The sequence below is a fragment of the Populus trichocarpa genome, chromosome 6 (genome assembly GCF_000002775.5).
Source record: "Populus trichocarpa isolate Nisqually-1 chromosome 6, P.trichocarpa_v4.1, whole genome shotgun sequence".
NCBI classification, from domain to species: Eukaryota; Viridiplantae; Streptophyta; class Magnoliopsida; order Malpighiales; family Salicaceae; genus Populus; species Populus trichocarpa.
In genome coordinates, this window is record NC_037290.2 from 21,190,107 (window position 1) to 21,201,106 (window position 11,000).

At 32.5% G+C, this 11,000-nt stretch overlaps 1 protein-coding gene and 1 long non-coding RNA gene across 3 annotated transcripts; both read left to right on the plus strand.

The window, feature by feature from the left end:
• LOC7484693 (uncharacterized) lies at positions 1-1,302 on the plus strand. Its single transcript, XM_002309210.4, has one exon. The coding sequence runs from the start codon at positions 137-139 to the stop codon at positions 1,001-1,003; it is 867 nt and encodes a 288-aa protein (XP_002309246.3). The 5' UTR covers positions 1-136; the 3' UTR covers positions 1,004-1,302.
• Positions 1,303-7,014: 5,712 nt separating this feature from the next.
• On the plus strand, positions 7,015-10,521 carry LOC18100612 (uncharacterized). Of its 2 annotated transcripts, XR_002982290.2 has the most exons (3): positions 7,019-7,279; positions 9,081-9,168; positions 9,320-10,521. It is a non-coding gene; the product is annotated as an uncharacterized LOC18100612 (long non-coding RNA). The 2 variants fall into 2 exon arrangements; XR_008059609.1 differs by having other exon boundaries at positions 7,015-9,168.
• The last annotated feature ends 479 nt before the right edge of the window (positions 10,522-11,000 follow it).

Genomic DNA, 11,000 nt, shown 5'->3' on the forward strand with positions numbered 1-11,000 from the left:
GCCACCCACAATTCTCTGTTCTCTTCTTGTTCTCTCCTAATTGGTTCCATCCCCCAAGATTAAAATCTCTGCCTCCCACTGATCTCTCTCTCTCGTTCTCCCGGGAATTGTTCGAGGAGAGAGATCATTGATCACTATGGCTTCTGAATCCAGTCACAATCAACAACACAACAAAGGAGAATATCAATCATCCGAAAGCACCCATCATGACGTTCCACCTTCAGCAAGCCATGATCTTAATCCAGGGGCAGGATATCCTCCAGCTATGGGTTATCCTCCTTCAATGGACTATCCACCACCACCACCAGGGCAATATCCAGGTTATCCACCGCCAGGTTATTATCCCTATGCACAAGCACCACCTGCAGCAGCCTATTATAACGCAACAGTACATCAACAACAAGGATATGAAAGGTCATCAGGTTTCTCACGATGCTTCCTTACAACGATAATATTCTTGACGTTGTTAATATTTACGTCAAGCATCATTATGTGGCTTGTATTGCGCCCTCAACTTCCTGTTTTTCACGTTGACAACTTCTCGGTATCGAATCTTAATGCCACCTTGCCTACCTTCACGGCTAATTGGGAAGCGAATTTAACAGTTCGAAATCCGAATACCAGGTTGAAAATAGAATTTAGTGAATTACAAAACTTTGTGTTTTACGAAGAAGATTATCTTCTTGCTTCAGCTATAACTTCCCGGCCTTTCTCCCTGGAAACAAAGACGAGCGGTGTAATAAATGCCAAGCTATCAGAGAATAACAAGGATAACTTGGTGGAGAACTGGGTGGTGGATAAATTGGCCAAGGAAAGGAGCAATGGATCAGTGAGTTTTAATTTCAGGATGCTGGTTTGGACTACGTTTAGATCAGGTTTATGGTGGAAAAGGAATTTAAGCATCAAAGTTATGTGTGAGGATATTCAGGTTACTTTTGTGGGTGCTTCAGGTAATGGGAATATTGCAGCCAATGGACTTAGGGACTGCTTAGTTTTTGTCTAGTTAATTTGTATGTCACAGAAAGGAAAAAGAAAAAAGAAAAAAGAAAAAAAGAGTCGCCATATGAAAACGGATTTCTTTCCTCTCTCAATTTCCTCTTGAGCTTCTTAGTTATCATCATCCATGGATGGATGTATTATTTTGAGATTCTGGAATCACTAGAAAGATTAGTAGCAAAAGTGACAAGCTCCTTGTGATATATAGAAGAAGAATCTTTCCCCTTTCTCTTCTTTTATTTTCCTGGTTGTTCTTACACAATTTATGTGTTCCAATTTATAATGAATGGTAATGATTTTAGTGTATGATAGAAAGAGACTTGAGCATAATCAATTTAAAAAATAATCTCAACATTTTTTTCTCAAAAAATGAAGTGTTACCAGGTTGAAAATAGATGATATACAGTTGAAAAGGGCATAGAAAGACATAGAAACTTTTTAAAATCAAGGAATATGTATCTTATTATGTTTGGTAACAAAATAAAAAAGAGTGTGGAATGAAGAAATTAATGATATACCCAATCACAATTGTCCCAATTACATACCAGTAGAAATTCTAGTATTAAAAGAAAATTTATTGAACTAAACTATTTTTGTAAAAATAAAATAGCTCCCTCCCATCATAGCCCAAGTATAACCCATTGCACATGTGATGTAGATAATAATTTCAAAAGTAAATTAAGCTTTTAATAATTGTGTTTAATTAATTTTTATGATGAGGGTATAGATTAGATAAGAATTTGAAGAGATATGTAGCTAATAATCATTAAAATTGCAAATTAAAACAAAACCTAAAGACCTATGCAGTACACTAAAATGGAGAAGAAATATATATGTTTTTTGTTCAATTGGTATATCTTCTTCTTATCTTGAACATCCATTAAAAATTAAGTTTTATATTTCAAGTGATTTTAAAAATATATTATTAACAGGTATGGTACATATAAAGATTAAAAAAAAAAAAACTAAAAGGGAAGGAAGATTTATAATGTACATAGACACATTTTACTATTTGTAATTATCATTTTATTATTATAAAAAAATCAATGGCCTTGGTCTTGGGGGCATTTCAGTTTTTTTTACATGGTCCATTAATCATTAAAGTATTGACCAGGGATATACGTTCTTTTATAATTTTTAAACAGAGTAAAATGACTCAATTATTCTCCAAGTCATAATTTTGAAACTGAAAAACATGGGTGTTTATGTCTTTTCACTTTTTAAAACACGGTAAAATGACAACTTTACCCTTGAAATAAAAATAAATAAAACAAGCGTCCATGGACATTTTGGTCTTTTCACTATGTTTTTTTTATGTTATTATCAGTTTTATGGAGGGGAATTTGGTCTTTTTAAATATTATTTTAATGAAAAAAGTTGTTTGCGTGTATAGAGAATGACTAGCACGTGGGAGGTGCCCTCGCACTTTGGGTGGTGCGTGTGGCGCCTCCTTGTAGTAAAAACAGTCCTTTCCTTGTGTCATTGAAATCGCCTTTGTATGCTCTTCATAGTGGTGCAACGCGTGTCGGCAATGGTGAGACAATTTGTTGTCGGTGGGATTTTCTTTTGTTTTTTCTTCTTTTCTTTCTCCTCCCCTAGAAATTATAGGTTGATCCTCTTTGTTGTTGGTATTTCAACTTTAGTCCTTATTTTTTTATTTCTATTTTTTGTTGTTAGCCTTTTTGTAAAAGTTTTATTTCTTTTCAATTTCATCATTCAATCCCAATTTGTCATTATTTTGTTTTTCAATTTGGTCCTTATTTTTTTTATCCTTTTGTTAGAGTTATTTTTCTTTTTGATTTCACCCTCCAATAAAAAAATTGTAGTTTCCATCTAATGTATTTTATATTTTAATTTTTATCCTTATTCTTTTAATTACTATAATTTGTTTTGGATTCTTTTGTGTAATTGAATTTCCCTCTATTTCATCATTTAACGTTTGATTTGTTGAGAATTGGGCTTTATGGTGTTTTCATGCATGTTATTTCCAATCTAATGACCCAAGTCACATGTTTAAAAAGTTAATGGGGGTTAACATCCTTTTTTTAGCTTATTTTCTTTTTTGATTTCATTATTCGATATTATTTTAAAAAAAATTGGCAAATCAGGGCTTGACATGTTAACCCAACCTAATTAATTGGATAAAAATATTGTAATATAGTTTTCTTCTATTTCTTTCCTATTAGGTTTCCCAACCTAATGACCTGTGATACAGGTTTTGACAAGTTAACACAGACTGACTCGATATTACATGTTTATCATACTAACTCGGATTGACTCGGGTATTTTTTGTTCATTTTTTTTATCCAATTTCATCATTCCATATTTAATTGGCTGAAAATTAAACTATATTATTTTTTCCGCTCATGAAAAATGATTTATTTCTCAAGTTATCGTGATTTTTTTAAAAAAATTTCATCTAATTAAAATAAAATCAGCTTATTTGACAAATCAGGGCTATAACCAAAGAGTAGAGTTTTCTTTTTTATTTAAAACATGTTTGCGGCTCCTAGATAATATTTTTTACGATAAAAAAGGTACATATAACGTAACAGGTCTAGTTATATTATATATAAAGCTAAAAGATCTCAGTGTTTCACTGTGTATTTTGCACAATGAGATTACTATTTCACCCTGGACCAACATAAATAACTTGCTTTGATAAGAAGGTAGTTTGATAATTTCATAACTATGAATTCCAACAATGTTTTCTGTGGAAAACTCATTGAAATCTTACAAGTTAATGAACAAAAAATAATTATCTTTTTTTTTGTGTGGACGTGTGCCCTCCTCCACCACATTTCCTCCTTTTTTTGTACACCTTAGGTTTTTCAAATCCATGCCTTTTTTGTGAACTAAAATGGTAGAGGAGAGAGGAGAGTGAGAAGGTAAATTAGACATATGATGAAAGAGGGAAGGAAGACTCACTAGATAAGGAAGAGGTGTAGAGAGGAGGCCTTGCTCTTGCATCACTGGTTAGGAAAATGGTGGTGTTGACAATGTTCATTTCACATGTTTTTTGTAAGCCAAACCAACAAAAGAAAGAGAAGGGATGTAGGCACTGAATCGACAGAAGGAAAATAGAAGAAAAGAGTTATTTTTTAGAAGAGAAAGGTTCAAAGAAAGGGTTTTCTCTTACATCGCCGATGTGGGAGATGGTGGTGTTGTTGGTGATGCTTATGTGGTGAGATGGATTTTGTCTAATGAATTTGGTGTAAAAATGTAGAGAATTTAAATGATTTTGGTTTTCAATAATTGGTTTTGTTCGAAACTGTGATGCTTCTTTCTTTTTTAACATCAAATTTAATATAGGTTAGTAAAAAAACATTAAACCAAGACTATTCTTTTACTGTATAAGCAATTATGGCTCTACTATTCCTTGGCTAGAGGTGAGAATCAATTTTTTCTTATGGACTACAATTTGCCTAACATTGAGAGACCCTTATCATGCAATTTGTTGTGAAACTCTTGTCTTTTTTCCTCATATCCTATATTTGGTTTGGCAATTTATTTTTTTCTCTTTCTCTTTACATGGTGTTCCATTGTTTTCACTTATAATATAAAAGTTGATTGAGTTGCTTTGTTTGTGTTTTTTGCCTTATTAACCATCATCGTTGGATTTGTCAATTTTGGTTTTTCATCTTTTCCACTTGATTCTCAACTGAGTTGGGGTTTGTTTACAATACCTTTGTAAGAATTTATCTCTTGGTGGATTTTCTTCATTAATTTTTCTCTTTTAAATATTTATCTTACCATTTTCTTCGCATGTTACTTAATGTTTGAACTTACTGCATTAATATAAGAACTTGAAAAGGAGTAGAAATGAATTTGATTCCAGGTAAAGCTCTAAAGGTTTTATATGAATCTTTTAGACAATATAGGTATCTCATTCTAAAATGGTTGGAATGTGGATAATTTCACCAACAATCAAATGATATGAACTGAAGCATAGAAAACAAAAGAATGTAATTCACTTGGTGTTTTTGGTATGCATGAGAATAGGCATATGTTGATTTGATTATGAACATTTCTAATTTATAAGTAATTAAATTGTATGAAATTGGATCGAAGAAAACATACCTCCCTTTAGTGTTCTTGATATCTTTGAAAATAAATTATATTCACAAGAAGTTTTGAGTTTATTAATCTCTCCCAAAGTCATCCAACATGGAAGTAGTAAATCCTAACTAATATTTTCATGTCTTCTCAATACAAAATTCATCAATAATACATGTTTGGTGAACCACCATTCTAATTCTCTACATTTGGTTAAAGAAAATGGATCCTTTTTTTTTTTTGTTGAATTTTGATAAATTTAGAGTCAAAAGAACAACTTTTCTTTGAAAATGATGAGAGCATTTCATTATTTATGGATTTGTTTTTCTTATTTTTATAGGAGAGTTGTATCTATGATAAAGATGCCTAAATAAGATTTCAAGCAAATCTTTATCAAATGGAAGTGCCCAAGTTTTTGTAATGAATTTCCCTAGAAATTCATGACATGCCAGTGTGCATGCTCAACTAGTTGTTGTTCCTTGTTTACAAAAGAGTTATATGTTCTTCAGCAAATATTGAAGGAAATCAAATAGTGGATCAATATTTGCATTGAATATTGTGTTGCTTAAGCATATTCAATATTATTCTCCACATGAGTGAGTCTACTTTTCAGTGCCCTATCATCTTTAAAGATTTTAACCTTAAATAGTATATGAAGAGCTTAAAAGAGAAGTGGAGAGACTGCTGGAATTTATCTTATAAATTTACTGTGATGATGCCCAATACCTTTATAGTAAATGGAAGTTTAATGTGGCCTAATTTTATTTTTTTTAATTTCAGCCAGTAGAACCACATATCCCTCTCAAAACTAGAAAAAAAGATGGCAAAAAAAGCGAAACAGATGTAATTAAGGACTACCTCCCAAACCACAATGAAAGTATATTTATTTTTGTTGATAGGTTTGTTGCCATGAAAAGTGACACCCTTGAAGTGGTGCCTTTCTAGGTGTGTGTAGTTGTGAATCCAAGTGTCTTTGATACTTAATTTCTTTTTTAATGTTTAATAGGAGCTCAGAGTGTTGGTATAACCTTGTATTTGAGGTTGATGCATCATTTGTACTCAGAAGTTGACCCAATACTAAACCCTAACCATGTCGAGCACATTAATTTAAAATATATTTAACATTTTTTTAAAAAATCTTAAATTAATTAATAATATATTTTAGATATTATTTTATTAAACTCTATTTATTATTTACTTTGTTCTCAAATAAAATAATAAAAATCTTTTTGTCAGATCGATGAGGTTATCTAGATTATATTTGAATTTGTTAAATTATCTTTTTACTAATTATCAAGATTACATTTGAATTTGTCACATCGATGAGGTTATTTTAGAATAATTCATAGGATTTAATTTGAAATCATGTTACAAAATGATTAAGTTTATAAGGTTTGAAGGTTAATTAGTTAAGCTGGATTTTGATTAAAATCTTTCTTGCAGTTGAAAAATACATTAAAAATATTTGGATATTTTTTTTAATATTCAAGATTTCTTTTATCCAAGCTGCGTGTAGCACTGTACAATTATCTTGTCCTTCCCCTGACGTTCTAAAAGCATCAGTTAATGTTAATAAAAAATAATGGGACCGTAATTAATATTGTTTAATTCTAACTGTAATGTAATGTGGTTTAGTTTTTTTTTTAATAATAAAATAAAAGTTTTTTTCTAGTGAGTACAAGCAGAATTATATTCATTATTTTTTAAAATATTTTTTATTTAAAAATATATTAAAATAATATATTTTTTTAAAATTTATTTTTTATATAAGTATATAAAAATAATATAAAAATTAATTTTCTTAAAAATATTTGTTCAACATTTGTGCTGCATTCCCAAATGGGGCAAAAACAACGAGTGTGTGTGTTTCAAAGTTAAACACAAACGTGTACACATAGCCCAAGACCAGGCCCAAACTGAAACCACACTTAACATTGCCCAATTACACCACAAGGAAAAACTACAAATCCAAACTCCAGGAAAAAATAAAGAAGAAAAAAAGGCACTTGCTAGGATTCCCTCCCTTGGTGGCTACCTACCGATGACTCAGCTGACGCCGTTTCTTGAAGACAAAACGAACCGAGTCATTTTGCTGAGTTTGGACGCGGGGTGATCCGTGATTTTTGAACGCGGAAGCATAGAGGGACTACACTAACGTGACCCGATTACAATTTGGTATTTGAACAAGAATATTGGGACCTGTTTTCGGAGGGTGGATCACAGAAATGTGAGTTTTCTTACGACACATTGATTTTCTTTTCTTCTTTTTTTTTTCTTTTAGCTGTAGAAGAAATGAGGTTTTTTGTTTTACATCTTTTTTCAAACTGTCGATCATATTGTTCATATTCTAGTTAAAATGCACAGTTTTGCTACTTCTTAGTGTCGATAGTTGAGATGGGAAGCATTGCATTTACTTGGCTGTAAGGATTTTTTGGTTTCTTTCTCGATTTTTCCGTAGATTTTTAAATATATGTATGTGATTTTTATATTACCAAGTCGAGTGTTTCAATCAGGCCACGGATTTCTTAGGACAGTTTTTGCTTGATAAATATTCTTTAAGATGCCTTCTAGTTTTCTGATCAGAGTGTTTTGTTGAGTTGAGGTTTGGAGGAAAGGCCATATTCTTGTTTATGAACACCTCAAGTGTTCTTTGACCTTTTGAAAAGACATGTCTGCTTTCTTTAATGTCTTCGAATCTGCCTGTGTCTTGGTTTGGAGGAAAGGCCTAATTTAGAGTGAAACTAATTTATCTGATTGATCATTTGTGTATGATATACCCCATCAAACATCATGGTAAAGTTAGCATATAAACTGCATCTTTTAAAATCATATAAATTTCTTAGTTTTTAATTTGACTAGCATTTTGTATCTCCTGTTTATTCTTATGTAGGATTTTTGAATTGTGTCTAAGGCTCTAAGCTTGCTAATGCTTGACATTGGAGTCTGTACAAGTTATATTATTTCTGTTTCATTGATCTCGATCTCTTCTGAGCCCTGTGCTCTGCTACCGTATGGTGGATTCAATGCAGTTGCTTCTGTAACAGCTGGTAGATTATCTCATTAGATAAAAAAGTTAGGAGCTTGTTTGATTCATGAAAGAACCTGTGCCCCACTTTCTGAAATGTGTGTTGGAACACTTTAAATAGCTCCTAAATAGTTCCTAAGATTTTTGTTCTTCTTTACTCTAATGATCTGGTTTCTACAAAACACAAAACATGCATATTAATCAACATGTAAACAAAAAATCAACTTGCAGTACTTGTTGATAGAAAATAGACTTGAAGAAGTAGATTGAGGCAATGATCAATCATCTGGTCTTCAATTTATTGTTTGCTCTTTAGTGCTAGTAATGTGATTGCAATATTGTTTCTTGGGCTTACTTGATCGCATATTCTTGGTAGCTAACCAAGAATAAACGGCGAATCAAAATTTATATATTACTTTCTGTAAGAATTTTGATAGAAGGAATACAAAAGAGAAAGTTTTAGAAAGACTTGAAGTTTTCTCATTATTAAAACCATGTCATAATTGTCTCTTTTTATAGGCAATTCTGACAGCTAATTTTAACGTAACTTTTAAAACAAAAGGATACAACTTTCTAGTTTAAAAGGATACAAATCTATTTAAAGTAGAGTTTAACAATGTGATCTTTGAATAAGTAGAATCGGTCTTGCTCTACACTTTATATTATCGCCTTTTGTTTCTTGTGAAACCAAAATTTGTCTGCGAGTTATAGCTTTTTCCGCCACATTTTTTCTTGTTGCTGATTTTAGTTTTGTTTTAATATTAAATACCTAGGTATCTTATAATGATGATTTTTTGACAAGGATGATACTGTGATGGATTCAAGGTTGATTTGTTTGTTGCTTGTTGTTGAATGATTGTCAATCATTTTAACATTCTAAAATGGTTTTGATAGTATGGAATGTGTTGGAACAATGCCAAACTCACCTCGATTGTTATGTATAGTCTTACTCCAAGATGCATGTTTTTCTGATTTCGTTCTGATTTCTTGAATATGGATGAAGATAAGTCCATATAGAAGCCCACAGCTGATATGTATGGTTAGTTTTGTCCACATGAACGGATACAAGCTTTGGCCACAGTGCTACCTAGGTAAGTAGAAATGGCTTTAGCCTGCAAGACTCCGTGATTTTTTCAACACACTCTTTTTCAGTATTTGTTCCAGTATTTCATTTTTTATTTTAACCCTATTTAGATTATCTAAAATTCTAATTGTTTTTCTTAATTTCGGTTTGCATTGAAGGGCATATATATTGGTCTTCTGATTACTACATTTCAAGAGCATAACTGCATGAAGATCTGAAGTTTGGGTTAACCCTTGCCTGCTGCTGTAGAAGCTTTGCTTCTAATTTAGTGATCGCCTCATGACTGTCATTTTAAGTTGCTTTTTAATAGCCCTCGCATGAACTGGATTGTCTTGAAGCATCCTTTCTACGGTAATTGTTCCTTCCTGAAATCAACCTGCTATCTGTCATATAAGCACTAAAATTTGATCTGTTGAGCACTTGAGTCAGATGGCCTAAGGACATTTACTGAAGTGGAGATCTATGTGAGCTGAAAATATTTATATTAATGTCCTTGCCTTCTATTCAGTTGGTTGACGAGGCACCATGTGGTTTTGGTACATTGTTGGGCATTTTCCGATGTAAGAGTCTTTCAGGATGCTGCTATGTCTATACAGGATTGCAAGGGAATGCTTTATTTGTTGTGTACTATGATGTTATGCCTAATGAAATCCTTGGCAGAAAAAGGAAATCAATATAATTGAAACAGCGAGGGTCATGAATTAATCTAGATTTAGGACGTCCACGATTAATTGTGTAGCGATTTTATGGATCACTTGATTGTTGTGATTGATATGTGCATACTGCATAGGCTATTCATCTGCATATCCAATTGATATTACAGAACCTGAGGGACAAATTTGATGTACATGGATCATGTTGCTGGCTTAATCTTATGATTTACTAGGAAACATTAAGGTGGTACTTTCCTCTAGTGTATGATCCGGTCTTACTGGTTGGAAGATCTCAGTCCTTATTTTGTAGGTTGCTGCGCATATATCAGATGGTGTAGTGATATAAGCAACTGTTGATCAATGTCCTAGGGCGGTGCCAGATCGAGGTCTTTGCATGGTGAAAGTTTGGGTACTAGTCACACCCTAGCATCAAAGCATATATTTGAGGGGTGTTTTCAATTCAGTTGCATGTAGTTTATATCTAACTACAGACACCTGTGTCTGTATGAAGCTCTTACAGGACATAGCATTTTAGCCCAAATGGATTGAAGTATTCTAAACTTCATCGGAATATCGTCTATAAGATGCTCTAGTTTCAGTGATCTTGTTTTGTTCCCAGTTTTATTTCAATACATGATGAAGATGGCGCTGAGGTAGAGCTTAGATATGCACAATTCACAACAATAACATAAGAAACATTGTTCAAATGATTGATAGTCTTTGCCATTATTGCGTTGTGTTAAAAGTTGTTTAATTTTATTATACTTTTTAAGTACTGATTATAATAAGACATTTACTCCACTATGGTCTCTATAACAAGTGGAGTGGAACCTGCTGTCTTAGGTTGCCTAACCTAAATGAGTAGGCTTTTTTTGAAGCCTAGTTTGCCCAAGGAAATCGTCCTGGATTCTTCTACAAAGATGATAAGATGCATATCACGATAAAAGAGGTCACGTTATATTGCCCCCAGTAGGGTATGGTGAAGACCCCGGCGGCTATAGAGAGGAAGGCAAAGAAAGAAGCTAACGTTACGTATGTCGTTTGTCTGGAACCACTGTCTCTATCACAGTGTGACTGTTTGGTAGGAAACTATCAATTTTTTCCCAAATGGATTTGGAATCAAAAGACATTCAGGAAAATAATTTTGAAACGAGTCAATGAAAAATGGGTGCTGGAAAGCGTGAAC

Bases quoted from the DNA above. Each gene is read 5' to 3' on its own strand.
- LOC7484693 (XM_002309210.4), top strand. From the start codon at position 137: ATGGCTTCTGAATCCAGTCACAATCAACAACACAACAAAGGAGAATAT.